Source organism: Salmo salar, chromosome 21, assembly GCF_965601325.2.
Source record: "Salmo salar chromosome 21, fSalSal1, whole genome shotgun sequence".
NCBI lineage: Eukaryota > Metazoa > Chordata > Actinopteri > Salmoniformes > Salmonidae > Salmo > Salmo salar.
Window position 1 is genome coordinate 962,501 of NC_138311.1, and position 27,749 is coordinate 990,249.

The window sequence follows — 27,749 nt, forward strand, 5'->3', positions numbered from 1 at the left end:
AGCATACCCCCCGCAAACTTCCGGGGAATTCGCTAACATTTTACTAAATTACTCACGATAAACGTTCACAAAAAGCATAACAATTATTTTAAGAATTATAGATACAGACCTCCTCTATGCACTCGATATGTCCGATTTTAAAATAGCTTTTTGGTGAAAGCACATTTTGCAATATTCTAAGTACATAGCCCAGGCATCACGGGCTCGCTATTTAGACACCCTGCAAGTTTAGCACTCACCATAATCATATTTACTATTATAAAATTTCATTACCTTTTGTTGTCTTCGTCAGAATACACACCCAGGACTGCTACTTCAATAACAAATGTTGGTTTGGTCCAAAATAATCCATCGTTATATCCGAATAGCGGCGTTTTGTTCGTGCGTTCCAGACACTATCCGAAATCGTAAAGAAGTGTCACGCGCATGGCGCAATTCGTGACAATAAAATTCTAAGTATTCCATTACCGTACTTCGAAGCATGTCAACCGCTGTTTAAAATCAATTTTTACGACATTTTTCTCGTAGAAAAGCGATAATATTCCGACAGGGAATCTCCTTTTCGGCAAACAGAGGAAAAAATCCCAAAGGCGGGGGCGGTCGGGGTCACGCGCATAAGCTAGTGTCTCTTGATCGGCCACTTGAGAAAGGCGATAATGTGTTTCAGCCTGGGGCTGGAATGACGACATTCTGTTTTTTCCCGGGCTCTGAGCGCCTATGGACGACGTGGGAAGTGTCACGTTAGAGCAGAGATCCTTAGTAAATGATAGAGATGGAAAAGAAGTTCAACAAATGGTCAGACAGGCCACTTCCTGTAAAGGAATCTCTCAGGTTTTGACCTGCCATTTGAGTTCTGTTATACTCACAGACACCATTCAAACAGTTTTAGAAAATTTAGGGTGTTTTCTATCCATATGTAATAAGTATATGCATATTCTAGTTACTGGGTAGGAGTGGTAACCAGATTAAATCGGGTATGTTTTTTATCCAGCCGTGTCAATGCTGCCCCCTAGCCCTAACAGGTTAAAACCTTCCCCAACCAGAAACCGTGGATTGATGGCAGCATTCGCACAAAACTGAAAGCGCGAACCACTGCTTTTAATCAGGGCAAGGCGACCAGAAACTTGACCGAATGCAAACAGTGTAGCTATTCCCTCCGCAAGGCAATCAAACAAGCTAAGCGTCAGTATAGAGACAAAGTAGAGTCGCAATTCGCAATTCAACGGCTCAGACACGAGAGGTATGTGGCAGGGTCTACAGTAAATCACGGTTGTTATTTTGTCTCTCACTGTTCAAATACACCTACCATTAAAATTATAGACTGATCATTTCTTTGTCAGTGGGCAAACGTACAAAATCAGCAGGGGATCAAACACTTTTTCCCCCCACTGTATGTCTATACTGTGCTCTATACCATCTACTGCATCTTGCCTATGCCGTCTGGCCATCACTCATCCATATATTTTTATGTACATATTCTTATTCATTCCTTTACACGTGTGTGTGTGTGTGTGTGTGTGTGTGTGTGTGTGTGTGTGTGTGTGCGTGTGTATATAAGGTAGTTTTTGTTAAATTACTACATGATATTGCTACATGTTCGGAACTAGAAGCACAAGCATTTCGCTACACCCGCGTTAACATCTGCTAACCAGGTGTATGTGACAAATAAAATTTGATTTGAGATTGTTCAAAGTAGCCACACTTTACCTTGATGACAGCTTTGCACACTCTTGGCATTCTCTCATCCAGCTTCATTAGGTAGTCACCTGGAATGCATCTCAATAAACAGGTGTGCATTGTTAAGCTAATTTGTGGAATTTCTTTCTTTCTTAATGTGTTTGAGCCAATCATTTGTATTGTGACAAGGTGGGGGTATCCAGAAGATTGCCCAATTTGGTAAAAGACCATGTCCATATTATTGCAAGAACAGCTCAAATAAGCAAAGAGAAATGACAGTCCATTACTTTAAGACATGGTCTGCCTGTCTGGACAATTTCAAGAACTTTGAATGAAAGTGCAGTCGCCAAAACCATCAAGTGCTATGATGAATCTGGCTCTCATTTGGACCGCCACAGGAACGGAAGACCCAGAGTTACCTCTGCAGCAGAGGTAAAAGTTTGAGTTAACTGCACCTCAGATTTCAGCCCAAATAAATGCTTGAGTTCAAGTTACACAAACATCTCAACATCAACTGTTTAGAGGAGATTGCAAAGAAACCACTACTAAAGGACACCAATAAGAAGATACTTGCTAGGTCCCAGAAACACGAGCAATGGACATTAGACCGGTGGAAATCTGTCCTTTTAGTCAGAGTCCAAATGTTTGATTTTTGGTTCCAGCTGCCGTGTCTTTGAGACGCAGAGTAGGTGAAGGAATGAGCTCCATGTGTGGTTCACACCATGGAGCATGGAGGAGGTGTGGGTTTGGTTTGCTGGTGACACGGTCTGTGATTTATTTAGAATTCAAGGCACACTTAACCAGCATTGGTACCACAGAATTCTGCAGCGATACGCCATCCCATCTGGTTTGCGCTTAGTCCCACTATCATCTCATTTTCAACAAGACAATGACCCAACATACCCCCAGGATGTGTAAGGGCTATTTGACCAAGAAGGGGAGTGATGGAGTGCTGCATCAGATGATCTGGCCTCCACAATCACCCGACATCAACCCAATTTTTTATATGGTTTGGGATGAGTTGGACCGCCGAGTGAAGGAAAAGCAGCAACCCAATTGGGATGGTTTGGGATGAGTCGGACCGCCGAGTGAAGGAAAACCAACAAGTGCTCAGCATATGTGGGAACTCCTTCAAGACTGTTGGAAAAGCATTCCTCATGAAGCCAAAGGGGGGCTACTTTTGTATAACATATTTTGATTTGTTATTTTTTGGGGGTACTACATGATTCCATATGTGTTATTTCATTGTTTTGATGTCTTCACTATTGTTTTACAACGTAGAAAATAGTAAAAATAAATTAAAAAACCCTTGAATGAGTAGGTGTCCTAACTTTTGACTGTATCTGAATTCAAATCCAGCGAGAATCATGTCACTCATCTAGCTAGTTATTGCTAGTGTAACAGTGTTGCTTCTGTCCCTCTCCTCGCTCCTACCTTACTCGAACCAGGGACCCTCTGCACACATCGACAACAGTCACCCTTGAAGCATCGTTACTCATCGCTCCACAAAAGCAGAGCAAGTGAAACTACTTCAAGGTCTCAGCGACTGACGTCACTGATTTTGAAACACTTAGTGCGCACCCCGCTAACTAGCTAGCCATTTCACACCGGTTAAGCTAGATATACTTATTTGCTCAAACCATTAACTTATTATTGTATTAAGACATTAGAGCATATCACTTATCTGTGTGTATTTTGGATAGGGAGGGTGTGTGGATCAAATAATTACATAAAACTATTATTAATTGGATATAAATATTATTAGAAACTGTGGTTCCAGCCCTAAATGCTGATTGTCTGACAGCCGTGGTATATCAGACCGTATACCACGGGTATGACACAACTTTTATTTCTACTGGTCTAATTATGTTGGTAACCAGTTTATAATAGCAATAGGGCTGTGTCCAGGCACTCCGTGATGCGTCGTGCTTAAGAACAGCCCTTAGCCGTGGTATATTGGCCATATACCACAAACCCCTGAGGTGCCGTATTGCTTAAATAGGATCTCTGTGGTGTGGATAGTCCCCTGCTCACTGGAGCAAGCCAATACATACACTTATGTCATCCAAATACCAGGTCAGTTATGTTGTGGACAGAAGCTTTCGTGTGTGTGTGTGTCACTTCCTTGTGCCGTACCCATAGGGCTCTCAAATTCAAATCTGGACCTCGAAGCCAGTCATAAGCTGTGTTCGAATACTCATACTAACCGTACTATTTGTGACGTGAATTGAGTATATAGTATGCTTATTGGTCACAGCATGGATATAGTTAATATGCCAAAAGTTCCCGGATGTTGTACTAAATTCACCAAAATACGAAGTATACATGCAGAGGACACTATTTCTGTACTTTTAGGGCCCACAATGCAATTCTTCAGAAAAAGGGGCATGGCTTCACAATAGTGCACTTTGCGGTTAAATCAAATCAAAGTTCATTTGTCAAGTGCGCCGAATACAACAGGTGTAGACCTTACAGGCTCTAACCAATAGTGCAAAAAAGGTATTAGGTAAACAATAGGTAGGTAAAGAAATAAAACAGTAAAAAGACATGCTATATACAGACACCGGCTAGTCAGGCTGATTTGAGGTAGTATTTAGATATGGTTAAAGTGACTATGCATATATGATGAACAGAGAGTAGCAGTAGCGTAAAAAAAAGAGGGGTTGGTAGGTGGGACACAATGCAGATAGCTCGGTTAGCCAATGTGCAGGAGCACTGGTTGGTCAGCCCAATTGAGGTAGTATGTACATGAATGTATAGTTAAAGTGACTATGCATATATGATAAACAGAGTAGCGGCAGCGTAAAAAGAGGGGTTGGGGGGGTTAGCCTTCAAAATAAAGGTATGGCATTCTTTCTGTCCCCTATTTTTTTTGTTTTTTTTTGTTAATGTGTTAGAATATTAACTTAACATGGTTGTGATAGGCTATAGGCCCAGCTGTTACTGGATTTGCTCATGTTTTTTACAATGTGTTTCAGGGGAAAGAAAGCTTTAAGCAAGAAGAAGCTGAAACGGCGGCAAAAGTTGAAGTCTAAAGTCAAAACAGGAACAAAGGTAAGATACATTTTCTTGGTACAAGAGGGACCTGACCTTGAGTCACTCAATTTTCTCAGAATAATATAATGGATTCATTGCAAATTTGTTGCTTCAGTTATTTTTGGCCTAAGATTGGCTACTACGAGCATTTCACCTGTTGTATTCGGCGCATGTCACGTAGTTCAAGTAACACACACATTTCAACATCAACTGTTCAGAGGAGACTGCGTGAATCAGGCCTTCATGGTGGAATTGCTGCAAAGAAACCAATAAGACTTGCTTGGGCCAAGAAACACAAGCAATGGACATTAGATCGTTGGAAATCTGTCCTTTGGTCTGATGAGTCCAAATTTGAGATTTTTGGCTATTTGACCAAGGAGATTTATCGAGTGCTGCATCAGATGACCTGGCCTCCACAATCACCCGACCTTAACCCAATTGAGATGGTTTATGATGAGTTGGACTGCAGAGTGAAGGAAAAGCAGCCAACAAGTGCTCAGTGTATGTGGGAACTCCTTCAAGACTGTTGGAAAGGCATTCTTCATGAAGCTGGTTGAGAGAATGCCAAGAGTGTGCCAAGTTTCATCAAGGCAAAGGGTTGCTACTTTGTAGAATCTCAAATATAAACATATTTTGATTTAACACAATTTTTTTGGGTTACTAAATGACTCCAGCTGTGTTATTTAATAGTTTTGATGTCTTCACTATTATTCTACAATGTAGAAAATAGTAAAAATAAATAAAAACCCTGGACACACCTCATTCAAAACTTTTGACTAGTATTATAATTAAATGTATGCTCCTGAATATATATTTTGGCTTTCCGGGATTGAATCAACACCATTTGAAGGTTTTTATTTCATTTGTAAAAAAATCTAAAAGATTTATATTTATTAGGGATCCCAAGGCAGCAGCTACTCTTCCTGGGTTCCAAACACATTAATTCTCATACATCACACAAAACAAAAGATAAACCAGCACATATTTACAATACAAAATGTATAATACCACCGTACAACAATATTACTGTGTGTGTGTGTGTGTGTCTTCAGTCCCCGCTGTTTCGTAAGGTGTTATTTTTTTAAATCTGTTTTCTGTATTTGTATCTGTGACATTATGGGGTAGTGTGTGTGTGTGTGTGTGTGTGTGTGTGTGTGTGTGTCTGTGTGTGTGTGTGTGTGTGTAGGCCAGTGAAACACAACCTCAATTTAATCCATTTTAAATTCCGGCTGTAACACCACAAAATGTGGAAAAGGTAAAGGGGTGTGAATACTTTCTGAAGGCACCTTAACTGAGGAAGGATCAACAACATTGTAGTTACTCCACAATACTAACATAAATTACAGAGTGAAAATTCAGTTAGAATACAAAATACAGTTAGAATACAGAATACAAATATTCTAAAACATGCATCCATTTTCCAGGCACTAAAGTAATACTGCAAAAAATGTGGCAAAGAAATAAACTTTTTGTACGGAATACAAATTAGGCAAAATTACAACAGACACTGGGAATCGAATGCATCTTTCATCAGGACAATTACCTAAAACACAAATATACAGTCGTTGCCAAAAGTTTTGAATGACACAAATATAAATTCAGTCTGCTGCCTCAGTTTGTATGATGGCAATTTGCATATACTCCAGAATGTTAAGAAGAGTGATCAGATGAATTGCAATTAATTGCAAAGTCCCTCTTTGCCATGCAAATGAACTGAATCCACAAAAAAACATTTCCACTGCATTTCTGCCCTGCCACAAAAGGACCAGTTGACATCATGTCAGTGATTCTCTCGTTAACACAGGTGTGAGTGTTGACGAGGACAAGGCTGGAGATCACTCTGTCATGCTGATTGAGTTCGAATAACAGACTGGAAGCTTCAAAAGAAGGGTGGTGCTTGGACTCTTTGTTCTTCCTCTGTCAACCATGGTTACCTGGAAGGAAATACGTGCCGTCATCATTGCTTTGCACAAAAAGGGCTTCACAGGCAAGGATATTGCTGCCAGTAAGATTGCACCTAAATCAACCATTTATCGGATCATCAAGAACTTCAAGGAGAGCGGTTCAATTGTTGTGAAGAAGGCTTCAAGGCGCCCAAAAAAGTCCAGAAAGCGCCAGGACCGTCTCCTAAAGTTGATTCAGCTGCGGGATCGGGGCACGACCAGTACAGAGCTTGCTCAGGAATGGCAACAGACAGGTGTGAGTGCATCTGCACGCACAGTGAGGCGAAGACTTTTGGAGGATGGCCTGGTGTCAAGAAGGGCAGCAAAGAAGCCACTTCTCTCCAGGAAAAGCATCAGGGACAGACTGATATTCTGCAAAAGGTACAGGGATTGGACTGCTGAGGACTGGGGTAAAGTCATTTTCTCTGAATTCCCTTTCCGATTGTTTGGGGCATCCAAAAAGAAGCTTGTCCGGAGCAGACAAGGTGAGCGCTACCATCAGTCCTGTCATGCCAACAGTATTGCATCCTCCCTTTGCTTCTCAGCAAAGGGAGTGAACTTACTCACATTTTTGCCTAAGAACACAGCCATGAATAAAGTATAGTACCAACACATCCTCCGAGAGCAACTTCTCCCAACCATCCAGGAACAGTTTGGTGACGAACAATGCCTTTTCCAGCATGATGGAGCACTGTGCCATAAGGCAAAAGTGATAACTAAGTGGCTCGGGGAACAAAACATTGATATTTTGGGTCCATGGCTAGGAAACTCCCCAGACCTTAATCCCATTGAGAACTTGTAGTCAATCCTCAAGAGGCGGGTGGACAAACAAAAACCCACAAATTCTGACAAACTCCAAGCATTGATTATGCAAGAATGGGCTGCCATCAGTCAGGATGTGGCCCAGAAGTGAATTGACAGCAGGCTAGGGCAGATTGCAGAGGTCTTGAAAAAGGGTCAACAGTGCAAATATTGACTCTTTACATCAACTTCATGTAATTGTCAATAAAAGCCTTTGACACTTATGAAATGCTTGTAATTATACTTCAGTTTTCCATAGTAACATCTGACAAAAATATGTAAAGACACTGAAGCAGCAAACTTTGTGGAAATTAATATTTTTGTCATTCTCAACTTTTGGCCACGACTGTACACTGGAATTCCTTACCAAAACGACATTGAATCTTCCTGAGTGGCCTAGTTACAGTTAGACTTATATTTGCTTGAAAATCTATTGCAAGACTTAAATGTCTGTCTTAAGTTGGTTGTTGAACATTGCATTTATCAGAGCTTGAAGAATTTTTGTAAAGAATAATGGGCAAATATTGTACAATCCAGGTGTGACAGCTCTTAGAGACTTATCCAGAAAGACTCGCAGCTGTAATTGCTGCCAAAGGTGATTCTAACATGTATTGACTCAGGGGGTTGAAAAGTTATCTAATTTATTTTAGTGTTTTATTTTCCACTTTCTTCCACAGAGTTTGGTGTAGATCGTTAAAATTAAATCCATTGTTATCCTACTTTGTAACAGAATGTGGAAAAAGTCAAGGGGTGTGAATACTTTCTGAAGGCACTTTAAATTGAGAGAATAAATGCATTAAAAGCATTCATGTGAAGCTTTGTGATTGACGAGGAGAAGTTTGATGTCGGACAACAATAGAATGTTCATGATTTAATACGTGCTAGGCCGCCTCAGCATTACGGCTACATTTCTATGTCGTAGGCAGAACTTTACTGACTATGGTGGAAATAAAAGTTTTCACTTTGATACTGGCAACACCTTTCAGATATAAAGAAATGGCAAAAAAGTTATGTAATGGTTTGATGAGAATTGCAGCTCGCATGGTATTCTTCCAAACTGTGTACTGTGAGATTTCCGGTACTAGAGGTGTGCAGGCAGAAAGTAGCTTCGCCGAAGCCACTGTAAGTGAAGCTAATGGGAACACAAAAAAATGTATCTGTTGACTGATGAGACAGACACTGGTTAACTAGACTTGTAATCTGAACGGGCCCTAAGACAAAGTAGAGCTGTAGGTTAGGCCTACACAGCAGACGGGTGTACCAAATGGTACTAGGGCCATTTGGGATGTAACTATTGGCTACATGTCCCATTTTTCTCTAAGATACAGTACTACTCTGGTAGTGGGGCAAACCCTGTATTTGCAGCAGTAAGAACATCACCCTGCTGAGACATGTGATTCAGGGTAGGGGTCGGCTATAGCCTAGTCTTCCTTGGTGCTTTTGGTGCCCACCTGCCTGCATTGTTACCATTGCCAAGTGGGCAAAAAATCTTCCGCTGACAGATTCTCCTGACTACAGCTCGAGTCCTCTTAAGTGAATTAAGCATCTCTGTAGCTCTAGGATCAGTGAGAGTGAGTGCCCAACACGCTCCTCTCTCAAAATCAAATTTTATTAGAAAATAGAGAAATAATAGTTTTACTTTTGTCTCCACTCCTTTTCCTCTTCTTTTAGTGCTCCTTTCCCAAACAAAGCCATTTTCTCTGTTTTGTAGCCTTATTGGCATATAACCTTATTTCTGTGGTAAATAGTGCTAAGCTCTTTACACAGGCACAGCGTGTCCCTTGCTGAATGCCTTCGCTGTGCTGCCAAGAGTGTTACCCGCCCTGAGGAAAGAAGTGGAAGGGGAGAGTAGAGTAGATAACTCCCTGGTGTTGTACACTGAAAAATGAAGGACCGCTCCTTCCTAAATGTATGACATCACCGTCTGTCAGTAGCTTCGATGCCAGAAACATGACAACGCACCAAGGCGAGGGGAAAACAATCAATAGCATGAAACATTCTCCATCTGGAGGTTGGAGGACTGCGTAGTAACCCTATACCAGGCCTGTGCAATTATTTTCCATGGAGGGCCACATTAGAATATATTTTTGCCATCGCTGGCCAGAATCATATTACAGGATTATACATTGTGTATGACTGTGTTGACAGCTATATCTACTGTAAATCACATCCAGATATGCTACTTATTTAACTTTTTAAATGCACAGAAATAAACCACATCCATGTTCTCCTTTTTGGTAGGTATTTTCATTATTAAACATGCAATGAACTACACGGAGGGAAAAGTACACTGCATTCAGCACCACGGACAGAACTCTAGTTGGGTATGCGCAAACACAGAGCTCAACATTACATTTAAACTACTCCGTGTGAGGAGTGAAGTCTCTGATGGGCATTGACTAGAGCAGGGATGTCGGGTATAGTTTCTGACGTCGCTATGCGCTGAGAGGAGAGGATCTGTGCCTTGACTTGTTATATTTCATCACTGAAAATGTGTGTTCACGTACATAGTTTGACCCACACAGTTCAAACAACTTCTGAGCATGACTCCTAATCTTTGGAAAGTTTAGTTAATCGAGAGATGCATAGAACCTCGTCAGTGACATTTGTTTTGAATAGTTATCCAATCACTGCATTAGACTGAAGATCGATACGCTCAAGTTGCAGGTCAGTGGGACATTGAAGGTGAAAGGAGGGGAAACCAACAGCATGTCATTTTCCAACACTTTGAAATCCTCAAAATGACGAGAAGTCACCGTTCAAAGCACGCAGCAGCCATGTGTACTTCTCCAGCTGGTCATCTCAAAGGGAACAGACTAGTAGGGTCGGAAGGTGGGTGAGATTGTTGGCTTCTACTTGGTGGTTCAGGAGGAGTCATTTTCCCTTGAAGGCTTTGACAAGGCTGTACATCTGATGTGCAAAAAGGCCCTTCCCTTGTAGTTTGGAATTCTATTCATTCATGAGAGCCATGATGTCCACGGTGAGAGAGAAATCCGCCAACCATTCTTTCTTGCAGTTAAGGGAAATACACATTTTCCTTTCATTTGCAAAAACTCAGCAATCTCCAACTTCAGCACCTCCCCCAAACTCAGCCATCTCACGTTTGTGTGGTAGGGGAGATCTGCATGACCCGACTCTCTTCCAATGTGGTTTAAAGATTTTGCTCTAATGAAGTTTGCCACTTTTTAGTGACTGTATCCACAACATGGCCCATTTTCAGAATACATTTACAGAGCACCTCCTGATGAATAATGCAATGCAGGAAAATCATTTTCTGATCTGGGTTCAGCTCAGCTACTTGATCTTGTATCCTTTTCAAAAGGTCAATGTTTTTTCCTGTCAAGTTTTGGCACCCATCAGTGGTCACACTGGATAACTTTTCAAAACTCAGTCCCAGTTTTGCCACACACTTATTAACCTCCTCCAATACATTTTTCCCTGTGGTTGTGCTCTTCATTGACTGCACTAAAGCAAGCTCCTCTGTAATTTCAAAGTCTGGGGTTCTGTGGTTTTGCCCCGTAAGAATATCAACAACTACACCGTGTCACGTGCATCACTGCTCTCATCCAGGGCCAAGGAGAAATAGGCGAAATCCTTTACCTTGTCTTTCATCTGTTCCATATTCTCTGCACACTGTCACTGTTTGTCTTGACAGGGAAACATTTTCAAACAGCTCTTTCTTGTCGGCAAAGTATTGCTGCATAGTCAATTAAACATTTAACCCCTGTGCGGATACGGGACGGACATCCAGCGAAAAATCAAATCGCCATTAGCATAACAAAAAAAAACAAAAAAAAACATTCATTTTTTTTTCTCAAATTATATCGTTTTATAGATACACCTCTCCTGAATCGAATTGTCCGATTTCAAAAAGGCTTTACAGCAAAAGCAAAACATTAGATTATGTTAGAGGAGTATATATTGTAAAAGTAGCCACATAGCCATTTTCCGACCAACCACATGCATCACAAATAACCAAAAAACAGCTAAATGCAGCACTAACCTTTTACAAACTTCATCAGATGACACTCCTAGGACATCATGTTACACAATACATGCATTCTTTTGTTCGATAAAGTTCATATTTATATATAAAAACAGCATTTTACATCGGTGCGTAACGTTGACTAACTATTTTCCCTCAAATGCATCCAATGAAACAGCGCTACAATTTACTAAATTACTATTCGAAAACATTTTTAAAATGTAATATTGTCATTCTAAGATTTATAGATGAATATCTCTTGAAAGCACCTGTAATGCCAGATTTAAAAATAACTTTACTGGGGGGATGCGATACTCAGAACAATAGGCTAGCAATAGCAATAGGCTAGCCATCGTGGAACAATCGCATATCAAATCTAGTCTTGTATACTATTGTCAATAATCCCTTACCTTTTATTATCTTCATCCTTAGGCACTTCCAGGAATCCCAGGTCCACAACAAATGTATTTTCGTTCGAAAAAGTTCATCCTCTATGTTCCATTAGCTTGTTGTTGTTAGCGCGTTCTGAAGGCTGAACCAAAAGTTCCGACGTGCCCGGGGCTACTCTTTTAACAAAATGCATTTTTTTCTTATTTAGGTTCGTTCAAACATATCAAATGTTGTATAACATAAATTTGTAGGGCCTTTTTCAACGAGAGCTCCAATAAGATTCGAGGGGGACGATTGCATTGTGTTTCAAAACGTTTCGAAAGGGGAGGGTAACCAGGGGCGCCGGCGTCATAATGGTGATGGCCCTCTCCATGTGACCACGTTCCACAGCGTGTCATTCTGTCAGTATTCACAGTAGGAGACTCAAATCACTTTGTAAAGACTGGGGACATCTAGTGGAAGCAATAGGAAGTGCTCAATGAACCATAGCTCACGGTGTGATTAATAGGCAACGTGATGAAGTTGAGTTTGCAATTCAGAATTCCACTTCCTGTTTTGATCTGTCTCGGGGTTTTGACTGCCATATGAGTTATGTTATACTCACAGACACCATTCAAACAGTTTTAGAAACTTTAGGGTGTTTTCTATTCACAGGTATTAATTGTATGCATATCCTAGCTTCTGAGTTTGAGTAGTAGGCCGTTTAAAATGGGCACACATTTATTTCAAAAATCACTGTAGCGCCCCCTATCCTAGGGGAACGCCAAGAGGTTAATGATTTCGCCCTCAGCGAATGGCTTGCTGTTTTTTTTTATTTTAATTTTTTTCACTTTTTTACACCGTTTTCTCTTCAATTTCGTGGGATGCTATTTGGTAGTTAGTCTTGTCTCATCTCTGCATCTCCCGTATGGATTCGAGAGGTGAAGGTCGGTCGAGAGCCGTGCGTCCTCCGCAACACAACCCAACCAAGCCAAACTGCTGCTTGACACAATGGCCACTTAACCCGGAAGCTAGCTGCACCATTGTGTCAGAGGAAACACCGTGCACCTGGTGACCGTGTCAGCGTGCACTGCGCCCGGCCTGCAACAGGAGTCGCTAGTGCGCGATGGGACAAGGACGTCCCTGCCGGCCAAACCCTCCCCTAACCCGAATGACGCTGGGCCAATTGTGCGCCACCCATTGGTCTCCTGGTTACGGTCGGCTTTGACAGAGCCTGGACTTGCACCCAGATTCTCTAATGGCACAGTGATGCAGTGCCTTAGACCTCTGCGCCACCCGGGAGGCCTGGCTTGCTATGTTTAGCAATTGTGTGGGACAGTACATGGCTAGCTCTCGCAATTCCGTCATGTGCTGAATGCAGCTTTGTGAAAAGTCCTTGCTGTTTTTGCAACAGAGAAAGCAACTCTTTCGATTCACTTTCCCTCTGCTCAGAAGACATTCCTATATTTCTCTGCATGCTTCGTCTGGAAGTGTCGGGAGAAGTTGTAGTCTTTCAAGACAGCGATGCTCTCTTTTCACAGCTTTCCCTGACGCCTCAAATAAATATTTCGATGTCCACTCTTGCTGGAACACCCTACATCCATTGTCTACTTTTCTTTGAAATCTTTGAAAAACACATTTTTGCACAATTTCTAGCTAGCTACTATTTGTAATTGTGACGTGTGTCAGTCAGTCTGTCCTCGTAGTTATTTATACGTGCCTTCAAAATAAATGTCATACAAGCGGTGGGAGTTAAATCATTACACAAAGACGAGTATTCATTGTGCTTTTCATTTCCACTTGTCAGAAGTAGATGTCCACTTGGTATGATGCTGGCTTGACCACAGGTAATGGTATCCTGGAAAGCCCATCAGAGTTGCAGTGCAGTTCTAACTTATATTAGGTGTGTGCTGCCAACAACGGCATTCTGCAATTGACGGAAATCCAGTATGTGGTCCAAAGATGCTCGTCAGCGGACGATCTGTAAGAAGGGTGAACTTCCTGTACAGATATTGGTGAAACGTACTCACTCAAACAATGCTTTAAGGCTTCTCGTTCTGTCTGTGCACTGTTACTTTCTGTTTTGTTCAGTGTCTTTGATTCGAAAGTGATCAACTTCTCCACCAGAAGGCACTATATGGGACACGACTACTCCCAACTTGCGAGTTTGGCCCGTGCTGGGTTTTATTTGGCCCCTCAAGTTTTCTGAGCAAAATGTATTTTTATTTTTGCACAATGAAGACTGGTTAGTTTTGGAAATCTGTTCCCAAGTATTCCCACGCATAATACAGAGATGTGATGGTATACAAATGTAAGATCAGCCCAGTCAAAGCATTTCTCTGTGCTGGCACCCCAATGGTGGAACCAGCTTCCCCCTGAAGCTAGGACAGCAGAGTACCTGCCCATCTTCCGAAAACATCTGAATCCCTACCTCTTCAAGAGTATCTTAAATAATCCCACAGCAGCACTTACTATGATGACTGAGATATGTTTGTCCCACCTAGCTATCTTAAGATGAATACACTTTAAGTCGCTCTGGATAAGAGTCTGCTAAATGACTAAAATGCCAATGTAAGGTTTGAAATTATTATGTTTAAGTCAAAATAATATTTCTGTTTGGGCTTATTGCGGTCAATTTGCAGTCTGGAAATGATTTGGAATTATGTTCCGGCCCCCTGAACATCTGCTCAAAATAAATATGCTTGATGATCCCTGCCATATTTGTATTTTTGTATTTATTAAGGATCCCCAGTAGCCAAGGCAGCAGCCACTCTTCCTGGGGTCTAGCAACATTAAGGCAGTTATATACAATTAAAAATATTACATTACATACCACTTTTCACAACACGTGTGCCCTCAGGCCACTTTTCTAGAACCACATATCTACAATACAAAATCCAAGTGTATGTAGAGTGCGTATGTCTGTGCAAGGGCTGACCCCAATTAGTCGATTGTTTGGTCGTTAGGCTGTTTGCCCCATAGATTGTAAGTCGAGCAGTAAAAAATGATATGCATGCATGCATACATACATGCATACATACAGTACTAGTCAAAAGTTTGGACATGCCTACTCATTCAAGTGCTTAGCATATGTGGGAACTCCTTCAAGACTGTTGGAAAAGCATTCCAGGTGAAGCTGGTTGAGAGGATGCAAAGAGTGGATAAAGCTGTCATCAAGGCAAATGGTGGCTACTTTGAAGAATCTCAAATATAAAATATATTTTGATTTGTTTAACCCTTTTTTTGGTTACTACATGATTTCATATGTGTTAATTCAATGTACAGGACAAACATAAATTGTGAATGCATACATTTCATACGTTTCATTTCATGCATTTGTTATTATTTGTTTTATCATAAGGTGAATGCACCAATTTGTAAGTCGTTCTGGATAAGAGCGTCTGCTAAATGACTTAAATGTAAATGTTTTATTTAAAAAAAAAAATTGTACTGGCCCCCTGTGGGAATCGAACCCACAACCCTGGCGTTGCACACACCATGCTCTACCACACACCATGCTCTCTGCCACAGGGAAGGCCACTTATAATTCACTGTACAACAATTCCAGTGAGTCAGAAGTTTACATACACTAAGTTGACTGTACCTTTAAACAGCTTGGAAAATTCCAGAAAAGGATGTCATGGCTTTAGAAGCTTCTGATAGGCTAATTGACATCCTTCGAGTCAATTGGAGGTGTACCTGTGGATGTATTTCAAGGCCTACCTTCAAACTCAGTGCCTCTTTGCTTGACAACATGGGAAAATCAAAAGAAATCAGCCAAAACCTCAAACATTTTTTGTAGACCTCCACAAGTCTGGTTCATCCTTGGGAGCAATTTCCAAATGCCTGACGGTACCACATTAATCTGTACAAACAATAGTACGCAAGTATAAACACCATGGGACCACGCAGCCGTCATGCCGCTCAGGAAGGAGACGCGTTCTGTCTCCTAGAGATGAACTTACTTTGGTGTGAAAAGTGCAAATCAATCCCAGAACAACAACAAAGGACCTTGTGGAGATGCTGGAGGAAACGGGTACAAAAGTATCTATATCCACAGTAAAACGAGTCCTGTATCGACATAACCTGAAAGGCCGCTCAGCAAGGAAGCAGCCACTGCTCCAAAACCACCATAAAAAATCCAGACTACGGTTTGCAACTGCACACGGGGAAAGATCATACTTTTTGGAGAAACGCCCTCTGGTCTGATGAAACAAAAATAGAACTGTTTGGCCATAATGACCATCGTTATGTTTGGAGGAAAAAGGGGGATACTTGCAAGCCGAAGAACACCATCCCAACCGTGAAGCATGGGGGTGGCAGCATCATGTTCTGGGGTGCTTTGCTGCAGGAGGGACTGGTGCACTTCACAAAATAGATGGCATCATGAGGGAGGAAAGTTATGTGGATATATTGAAGCAACATCTCAAGACATCAGTGAGGAAGTTACAGCTTGGTCGCAAATGGGTCTTCAAAATGGACAATGACCCCAAGCATACTTCCAAAGTTGTGGCAAAATGGCTTAAAGACAACAAAGTCAAGGTATTGGAGTGGCCATCGCAAAGCCCTGACCTCAATCCCATAGAAAATTTGTGGGCAGAACTGAAAAAGCGTGTGCGAGCAAGGAGGCCTACAAACCTGACTCAGTTACACTAGCTCTGTCAGGAGGAATGGGCCAAAATTCACCCAACTTATTGTGGGAAGCTTGTGGAAGGCTACCTGAAATGTTTGACCCAAGTTAAACAATTTTAAAGGCAATGCTACCAAATACTAATTGACTGTACGTAAACTTCTGACCCACTGGGAATGTGATGAAAGAAATAATATCTGAAATAAATCTCTGTACTATTATTCTGACATTTCACATTCTTAAAATAAAGTAGTGATCCTAACTGACCTAAGACAGGGAATTGTTACTAGGATTAAATGTCAGGAATTTTGAAAAACGGAGTTTAAATGTGTTTGGCAAAGGTTTATGTAAATTTCTGACTTCAACTGTATATATTTGTAATAATGACATTTACAACATTAGTGAATGAACACTTATTTTAACTTTATATAATACACAAATAAAAATCTTTCGTCTCAAATAAATAATGAAAGATGTTCATTTTGGTTTAAATAATGCAAAAACGCAGTGTTGGAGAAGTAAAAGTGCAATATGCGCCATGTAAAAAAAGGCTGACGTTTAAGTTCCTTGCTCAGAACATGAGAACATGTTAAAAGGAACCACCATTCCATGAGTTCAATATTCCCAGTTAAGAAGTTTCAGGTTGTAGTTATTATAAGACTATTTCTCTATACCGTTTGTATTTCAGATACCTTTGACTATTGGATGTTCTTATAGGCACTATAGTACACTGCTCAAAAAAATAAAGGGAACACTTAAACAACACAATGTAACTCCAAGTCAATCACACTTCTGTGAAATCAAACTGTCCACTTAGGAAGCAACACTGATTGACAATACATTTCACATGCTGTTGTGCAAATGGAATAGACAACAGGTGGAAATGATAGGCAATTAGCAAGACACCCCCAATAAAGGAGTGGTTCTGCAGGTGGGGACCACAGACCACATCTCAGTTCCTATGCTTCCTGGCTGATGTTTTGGTCACTTTTGAATGCTGGCAGTGTTTTCACTCTAGTGGTAGCATGAGACGGAGTCTATAACCCACACAAGTGGCTCAGGTAGTGCAGCTCATCCAGGATGGCACATCAATGCGAGCTGTGGCAAGAAGGTTTGCTGTGTCTGTCAGCGTAGTGTCCAGAGCATGGAGGCGCTACCAGGAGACAGGCCAGTACATCAGGAGACGTGGAGGAGGCCGTAGGAGGGCAACAACCCAGCAGCAGGACCGCTACCTCCGCCTTTGTGCAAGGCAGGGAGCATTGCCAGAGCCCTGCAAAATGACCTCCAGCAGGCTACAAATGTGCATGTGTCTGCTCAAACGGTCAGAAACAGACTCCATGAGGGTGGTATGAGGGCCCGACATCCACAGGTGGGGGTTGTGCTTACAGCCCAACACCGTGCAGGACGTTTGGCATTTGCCAGAGAACACCAAGATTGGCAAATTCGCCACTGGCGCCCTATGCTCTTCACAGATGAAAGCAGGTTCACACTGAGCACGTGACAGACGTGACAGAGTCTGGAGACGCCGTGGAGAACGTTCTGCTGCCTGCAACATCCTCCAGCATGACCGGTTTGGCGGTGGGTCAGTCATGGTGTGGGGTGACATTTCTTTGGGGGGCCGCACAGCCCTCCATGTGCTCGCCAGGGGTAGCCTGACTGCCATTAGGTACCGAGATGAGATCCTCAGACCCCTTGTGAGACCATATGCTGGTGCGGTTGGCCCTGGGTTCCTCCTAATGCAAGACAATGCTAGACCTCATGTGGCTGGAGTGTGTCAGCAGTTCCTGCAAGAGCAAGGCATTGATGCTATGGACTGGCCCACCTGTTCCCCAGACCTGAATCCAATTGAGCACATCTGGGACATCATGTCTCGCTCCATCCACCAACGCCACGTTGCACCACAGACTATCCAGGAGTTGGCGGATGCTTTAGTCCAGGTCTGGGAGGAGATCCCTCAGGAGACCATCCGCCACCTCATCAGGAGCATGCCCAGGCGTTGTAGGGAGGTCATACAGGCACGTGGAGGCCACACACACTACTGAGCCTCATTTTGACTTGTTTTAAGGACATTACATCAAAGTTGGATCAGCCTGTAGTGTGGTTTTCCACTTTAATTGTGAGTGTGACTCCAAATCCAGACCTCCATGGGTTGATAAATTGGATTTCCATTGATTATTTTTGTGTGATTTTGTTGTCAGCACATTCAACTATGTAAAGAAAAAAGTATTTAATAAGATTATTTCTTTCATTCAGATCTAGGATTTGTTGTTTAAGTGTTCCCTTTATTTTTTTGAGCAGTACATTTCCAGCCTAATCCCGGGAGTTGATAGGCTTGAAGTCATAAACAGCTCTGTGCTTCAATCACTGCGAAGAGCTGCTGGCAAACGCAGGAAAGTGCTGTTTGAATGAATGCTTACGAGCCTGCTGCTGCCTACCGCCGCTCAGACTGCTCTATCAAATATCAAATCATAGACTTTATTATAATATAATAAACACACAGAAATACGAGCCTTAGGTCATTAATAGGGTCAGATCCAGAAACTATAATTTTGAAAACAAAACATTTACAAAACATGCAGGTTTAAAAAAAGATATACTTGTGTATTGATTTTCAGAAAGGCATTGATGTTTATGGTTAGGTACATTTGGTGCAACAGTGGTGCTTTTTTCGAATGCGCTTTTGTTTAATCATCACCTGTTTGACGAAGTAGGCTGTGATTCGATAAATTAACAGGCACCACATTGATTATATGCAATGCAGGACAAGCTAGTTAAACTAGTAATATCATCAAACGTGTAGTTAACTAGTGATTATGTTAAGATTGATTGATTGGTTGAATGCAAGCAAGCAACTTACACAAGCGCAGCAAGGAGCCAAGGTAACAGGTGGTCATCCTGCCACAGTCTCCTCGTGGATTGTAATGTAATCGGTCATAGTCGGCGAACAAAAATGCAGAATTACCGATTTGTTAACTTGAAATCGGCCCAAATTAATCGGCCATGACGATTTTTAATCGGTCTACATCTAATCATCACAAGCCAGTTGGATGTGTAATGACGGGTTGAAGTGCCTCATGTCAGGAGTCCTTGGTTTTCATGAATGCTTCCTCGCTTTGTTCTCTCCATTTCGTTGCTAAGATCGGAATGAAGCGTCTGTAGTAATTCCGTAACCCCAGGAAAGAACCTAGTTTGCTCACGTTCTGAGAAGCTGGGGTTCCAAGATTGCCTTGACTTTGTGGGATTTGACGTTTCAGATGCCGCTGTTAGTCCGTAGTCCTTCAACCACTTTAAGGTCACTTCCAAGTTCCGGATATTGTCCTTCTTCCAGTAACAAGGATGTCATCCAGGTAGCATTGTCCTCCTGGCAAATCCATCTGATCTTGTCCATCGCCGTTTGGATCAGAGCTGGAGCACTTGTGATTCCAAATGGTAGACGTCAGTACCTGAAGAGCCCCTTGTGTGTCATGGAGTTCAGCATCTCCTTTGACTTTTCATCCATGTGCATCTGCAAGTTGACTTGGTAGAGGTTGACTTTTGACCCCCAAAGTTACCACATGTCCTGATTCCACCATCCTTAATGTAACAGTGCATGTCAGAGCAAAAACTAAGCCATGAGGTCGAAGGAATTGTCCGTAGAGCGCCAAGACAGCATTGTGTCAAGTCACTGATCTGGGGAAGGGTACCTACATATTTCCGCAGCAGACTCTTCCTAGAGCTGGCCACCCATCCAAACTGAGCAATCGGGGGAGAAGGGCCTTGGTCAGGGTGGTAACCAAGACCTGATAGTCACACTGACAGAGCTTCAGTGTTCCTCTGTGGAGATGGGATAACCTTCTAGAAGGACAACCATCTCTGCAGCACTACACCAATCAGGCCTTTATGGTATAGTGGACTAGAGGTCGACCGATTTAATCGGAATGGCCGATTTTATTTAGGGCCGATTTCAAGTTTTCATAACAATCTGTATTTTTGGCCACCGATTTTTTTTCTATTATATTTTTGTTTTGTTTATTTTTTTTATTTTTTTTTACACCTTTATTTAACTAGGCAAGTCAGATTAAGAACACATTCTTATTTCCAATGACGGCCTAGGAACGGTGGTTAACGGGGGGATTCGTTTTTGCAACCTTCCGGTTACTAGTCCAACGCTCTAACCACCTGCCTTACATTGCACTCCACGAGGAGCCTGCATGGCAGGCTGACTACCTGTTACGCGAGGGCAGCAACAAGCCAAGTTAAGTTGCTAGCTAGCATTAAACTTTGTTTTTAATAAGATATCAATCTTAACAATCACTAGTTAACTACATATGGTGGTTGATATTACTAGTTTATCTAATGTATCCTGCGTTGCATATAATCGATGCGGTGCCTGTTAATTTATCATTGAATCATAGCCTACTTCGCCAAACGGGTGTTGATTTAACAAGCGCATTTGCGAAAAAAGCACTGTCGTGGCACCAATGTACCTAACCATAAACATCAATGCCTTTCTTTAAAATCAGTAAACAAGTATATATATTTTTAAACCTGCATATTTAGTTAATATTGCCTGCTAACATGAAATTGTGTCACATCTCTAGCGTTCGTTGCACGAAGAGTCAGGGTATATGCAACAGTTTGGGCCGCCTGGCTCGTTGCGAACTAATTTGCCAGAATTTTATGTAATTATGACAACATTGAAGGTTGGGCAATGTAACAGGAATATTTAGACTTAGGGATGCCACCCGTTAGATGAAATACGTAACGGTTCCGTATTTCACTGACAGGAAAAACTTTTGTTTTCGAGATGATAGATTTCGTATTTGACCATATTAATGACCTAAGGCTCATATTTCTGTGTGTTATGTTATAATTTAGTCTATGATTTGATAGAGCAGTCTGACTGAGCGATGGTAGGCAGCAGCAGGCTCGTAAGCATTCATTCAAAACAGCACTTTCATGCGTTTTTCCAGCAGCCCTTCGCAATGCATTGCGCTGTTTATGACTTCAAGCCTATCAACTCCCAAGATGAGACTGGTGTAACCGATGTGAAATGGCTAGCTAGTTAGCCGGGTGCGCGCTAATAGCGTCACTCGCTCTGAGACTTGGAGTGTTTGTTCCCCTTGCTCTGCATGGGTAACGCTGCTTCGAGGGTGGCTGTTGTCGATGTGTTCCTGGTTCAAGCCCAGGTAGGAGCGAGGAGAGGGACGGAAGCTATACTGTTACACTGGCAATACTAAAGTGCCTATAAGAACATCCAATAGTCAAAGGTATATGAAATACAAATCGTATAGAGAGAAAGTCCTATAAAGTCCTATAATTCCTATAATAACTACAACCTAAAACTTCTTACCTGGGAATATTGAACACTCATGTTAAAAGGAACCACCAGCTTTCATATGTTCTCATGTTCTGAGCAAGGAAATGAAACGTTAGCTTTTTTAAATGGCACATATTGCACTTTTACTTTCTTCAACACTTTGTTTTGGCATTATTTAAACCAATTGAACATGTTTCATTTATTTGAGACTAAATTGATTTTATTGATGTATTATACACTGCTCAAAAAAATAAAGGGAACACTTAAACAACACAATGTAACTCCAAGTCAATCACACTTCTTTGAAATCAAACTGCCCACTTAGGAAACAACACTGATTGACAATAAATTTCACATGTTGTTGTGCAAATGGAATAGACAACAGGTGGAAATTATAGGCAATTAGCAAGACACCCCCAATAAAGGAGTGATTCTGCAGGTTGGGACCACAGACCACTTCTCAGTTCCTATGCTTCCTGGCTGATGTTTTGGTCACTTTTGAATGCTGGCGGTGCTTTCACTCTAGTGGTAGCATGAGACGGGTCTACAACCCACACAAGTGGCTCAGGTAGTGCAGCTCATCCAGGATGGCACATCAATGCAAGCTGTGGCAAGAAGGTTTGCTGTGTCTGTCAGCGTAGTGTCCAGAGCATGGAGGCGCTGCCAGGAGACAGGCCAGTACATCAGGAGTCGTGGAGGAGGCCGTAGGAGGGCAACAATCCAGCAGCAGGACCGCTACCTCCGCCTTTGTGCAAGGAGGAGCAGGAGGAACACTGCCAGAGCCCTGCAAAATGACCTCCAGCAGGCCACAAATGTGCATGTGTCTGCTCAACAGACTCCATGAGGGTGGTATGAGGGCCTGACGTCCACAGGTGGGGGTTGTGCTTACAGCCCAACACCGTGCAGGACGTTTGGCATTTGCCAGAGAACACCAAGATTGGCAAATTCGCCACTGGCGCCCTGTGCTCTTCACAGATGAAAGCAGGTTCACACTGAGCACGTGACAGACGTGACAGAGTCTGGAGATGCCGTGGAGAACGTTCTTTTGCCTGCAACATCCTCCAGCATGACCGGTTTGGCGGTGGGTCAGTCATGGTGTGGGGTGACATTTCTTTGGGGGGCCGCACAGCCCTCCATGTGCTCGCCAGAGGCAGCCTGACTGCCATTAGGTACCGAGATGAGATCCTCAGACCCCTTGTGAGACCATATGCTGGTGCGGTTGGCCCTGGGTTCCTCCTAATGCAAGACAATGCTAGACCTCATGTGGCTGGAGTGTGTCAGCAGTTCCTGCAAGAGGAAGGCATTGATGCTATGGACTGGCCCGCCCGTTCCCCAGACCTGAATCCAATTGAGTACATCTGGGACATCATGTCTCGCTCCATCCACCAACGCCACGTTACACCACAGACTGTCCAGGAGTTGGCGGATGCTTTAGTCCAGGTCTGGGAGGAGATCCCTCAGGAGACCATCCCGCCACCTCATCAGGAGCATGCCCAGGTGTTGTAGGGAGGTCATACAGGCACATGGAGTCCACACACACTCCTGAGCCTCATTTTGACTTGTTTTAAGGACATTACATCAAAGTTGTATCAGCCTGTAGTGTGGTTTTCCACTTTAATTTTGAGTGTGACTCCAAATCCAGACCTCCATGGGTTGATAAATTGGATTTCCATTGATTATTTTTGCGTGATTTTGTTGTCAGCACATTCAACTATGTAAAGAAAAAAGTATTTAATACGATTATTTAATTCATTCAGATCTAGGATGTGTTATTTTAGTGTTCCCTTAATTTTTTTGAGCAGTATATTAAGTTAAAATAAGTGTTCATTCAGTATTGTTGTAATTGTCATTATTACAAATAAATAAATAAAATAAAACATCGTCTGATTAATCGGTATCGGCTTTTTTTTAGTCCTCCAATATTCGGTATCGGCGTTGAAAAATCATAATCGGTCGACCTCTATAGTGGACAGACAGAAGCCACTCCTCAGTAAAAGGCACATGACAGCCTGCTTGAAGTTTAACAAAAGGCACCTAAGGACTCTCAGTACATGAGAAGCAAGATTCTCTGGTCTGATGAAGACAAGATTTTGGCCTTAATTCCAAGCATCACGTCTGGTGGAAACCTGTCACCATCCCTACGGTGAAGCATGGTGGTGGCAGAATCATGCTGTGGGAATGTTTTTCAGTGGCAGGGACTGGGAGACTTGTCAGGGACGAGGGAAAGATTAACAGAGCAAAGTACTGAGAGATCTGCAATGAGATTTCATTTTTTTTTGTTTTTCATTTACAAATATGTCATTTTGGAGATTGTGTAGATTGATTTCTAAAATTATTTAACCAGGCATGTCAGTTAACCTCTCTGGGTAAGGTGGGACGTGACCTGCGGGACACACTATTCAACAGCCAGTGAAATAGCATGGCGCGAAATACAAATACAGCAAAAATATCATAATTTCAATTTCTCAAACATACGACTATTTTACACCATTTTAAAGATAAACTTCTCCTTAATGTAACAACATTGTCCGATTTCAAAAAGGCTTTACAGCGAAAGCGAAACATTAGATTATGTTAGGAGAGTACATAGACAAAAATAATCACACAGCCATTTTCCATGCAAGGACATGCGTCACAAAACCCCAAAACACAGCTAAATCAAGCACTAACCTTTGACGATCATCATCAGATGACACTCCTAGGACATCATGTTACACAATACATGTATGTTTTGTTCGATAAAGTTCATATTTATATCCAAAAACAGCATTTTACATTGGCGCATGATGTTCTGAAAATGTATTCCCACCAAAAATACTCACCATAAACGTTGACAAAATACATAACAATTATTTAAAGAATTATAGATACAGTTCTTCTTCATGCAACCGCTGTGTCAGATTTTAAAATAGCTTTACGTAGAAAGCACATTTTTCAATATTCTGAGTACATAGCTCTCCATCACAGCAAGCTATACAGACACCAGCCAAGTTCGGGGTCCCCTAAACTCAGAATTAGTATTATAAATATTTTCTTACCTTTGCTGGTCTTCGTCAGAATGCACTCCCAGGACTGCTACTTCCACAAGAAATGTTGTTTTTGTTCGAAATAATCCATATTTATGTCCAAATACCTCCGTTTTGTTCGTGCGTACAGAGCACTATCCAAAGGCATAACGCGCGAGTGCGGTACCAGAGACGAAAAGTCAAAATGTTCCATTACCGTACTTAGAAGCATGTCACACACTGTTTAAAATCAATCTTTATGGTATTTTTTACGTAAAATTGCGATAATATTCCAACCGGACAATAGCATATTCATTCAAGAAGAAAAAGAGGGAATGGCGCTCTCACAGGATCGCGCATATCCAGTCCCTTTGTCCCCAGGCAGTCCACTGATTGACTGAGCTCCTATACTCTGCCCAGTGACAGGAGAATGCTGAAATAACCTTCTGAAGGCTGTTGACAGCCAATGGAAGCCTTAGGCAGTGCAACGTGACCCCACAGACACTGTAGTTTCGATAGAGATTCAAAAGAGCTACAATTCTCAGGTTTTTGCCTGCCATATGAGTTCTGTTATACTCACAGACACCATTCAAACAGTTTTAGAAACTTCAATGTTTTCTATCCTAATCTACTGATAATATGTATATTATAGTTTCTGGGCCAGAGTAGTAACCAGTTTAATTTTGGTACGTTTTTCATCCGGCCGTGAAAATACTGCCCCCTATATTTTAAGAAGTTAAGAACAAGTTCTTATTTACAATGACTGCCTACCAAAAGGGCCTTTTACGGGGGCCTGGGATAACAAACAAAAAAAGAATACAATATAAATATAGGACAAAACACACGACTACACAACACTCCATAAATAGAGACCTAAGACGACAACATAGCAAGGCATCAACACAACATGGTAGCAGCACAAAACATGGTACAAACATTATTGGGCACAGTCAACAGCACAAAGGTCAAGAAGGTAGAGACAACAATACATCACACAAAGCAGCCACAACTGTCGGTAAGAATGTCCATGATTGAGTTTTTGAATGGAGATATTGAGATAAGACTGTCCAGTTTGAGTGTTCGTTGCAGCTCGTTCCAGTCGCTAGCTGCAGCGAACTGAAAAGAGGAGCGACCCAGGGATGTGTGTGCTTTGGGACCTTTAACAGAATCTGACTGGCAGAATGGGTGTTGTATGTGGAGGATGAGGGCTGCAGTAGATATCGCAGATAGGGGGGAGTGAGGCCTAAGAGTTTTATAAATAAGTATCAACCAGTGGGTCTTGTGACGGGTATACTGATATGACCAGTTTACAGAGGAGTATAGAGTGCGGTGATGTGTCCTATAAGGAGCATTGGTGGCAAATCTGATGGACAAATGGTAAAGAACATCTAGCTGCTCGAGAGCACCCTTACCTACCGATCTATAAATTATGTCTCCATAATCTAGCATGGGTAGGATGGTCATCTGAATCAGGGTTAGTTTGGCAGCTGGGGTGAAAGAGGAGCGGTTACAATAGAGGAAACCAAGTCTAGATATAACTTTAGCCTGCAGCTTTGATATGTGCTGAGAGAAGGACAGTGTACCGTATAGCCATACTCCCAAGTACTTGTATGAGGTGACTACCTCAAGCTCTAAACCCTCAGAGGTAGTAATAACACCTGTGGGAAGAGGGGCAATCTTCTTACCAAACCGCATGACCTCTGTTTTGAAGGTGTTCTGAACAAGGTTAACTTCCCTGGGCTTGTGTCCCACCTAGTCAACAGCCAGTGGAATCGCGTGGCGCGAAATACAAATACCTCAAAAATGCTATAACTTCAATTTCTCAAACATATGACTATTTTACACCATTTTAAAGACAAGACTCGTTAATCTAACCACACTGTCCGATTTCAAAAAGGCTTTACAGCGAAAGCAAAACATTAGATTATGTCAGAAGAGTACCCTGCCAAAAATAATCACACAGCCATTTTCAAAGCAAGCATATATGTCACAAAAACCAAAACCACAGCTAAATGCAGCACTAACCTTTGATCTTCATCAGATGACACTCCTAGGACATTATGTTATACAATACATGCATGTTTTGTTCAATCAAGTTCATATTTATATCCAAAAACCAGCTTTTTACATTAGCATGTGATGTTCAGAACTAGCATACCCACCGCAAACTTCCGGTGAATTTACTAAATTACTCACGATTAACGTTCACAAAATACATAACAATTATTTTAAGAATTATAGATACAGAACTCCTTTATGCAATCGCGGTGTCAGATTTTAAAATAGCTTTTCGGCGAAAGCACATTTTGCAATATTCTGAGTAGATAGCCCCGCCATCACGGCTAGCTATTTTGACACCCACCAAGTTTGGCACTCACCAAACTCAGATTTACTATAAGAAAAAATTGATTTCCTTTGCTGTTCTTTGTCAGAATGCACTCCCAGGACTTCTACAACAAATGTTGTTTTGGTTCCAAATAATCCATAGTTATATTCAAATACCTCCGTTTTGTTTGTGCGTTCAGGACACTATCCGAAGGGTGACGCGCCGGCGCATTTCGTGTCAAACGCTGTTTAAAATCCATTTTTATGCTATTTTTCTCGGAAAATAGCGATAATATTCCAACCGGGCGACGTTGTATTCATTCAAAGGCTGAAAGAAAATGTTTTAGAATTCTCATTAACGCGCATCTCCAAGGTCACTGTTCCCAGCCTGACCACTCACAAAATCTCCTGCTGTTCTTCGCCCAGAGACAGGAGACACGTCATTCCACTTTCTGGCGCCTTCTGAGAGCCAATGGAAGTCTTAGAAAATGTCACGTTACAGCAGAGATGCTGTATTTTCGATAGAGATGCAACAGAAGGACAAGAAATTGTCAGACAGGGCACTTCCTGTATGGAATCTTTTCAGGTTTTGGCCTGCCATATGAGTTCTGTTATACTCACAGACACCATTCAAACAGTTTTAGAAACTTTAGGGTGTTTTCTATCCAAATCTACTAAT

At 41.9% G+C, this 27,749-nt stretch overlaps 1 protein-coding gene across 1 annotated transcript in view; it reads left to right on the top strand.

The window, feature by feature from the left end:
* mycbp2 (MYC binding protein 2) overlaps nt 1-27,749 on the top strand; it is a 386,518-nt gene that overhangs the window by 9,912 nt on the left and 348,857 nt on the right. The window contains exon 2 of the mRNA XM_082967288.1: nt 4,656-4,731. Coding sequence (XP_082823414.1) covers nt 4,656-4,731 — 76 coding nt within the window. The remainder of the gene's footprint in view (nt 1-4,655; nt 4,732-27,749) is intronic.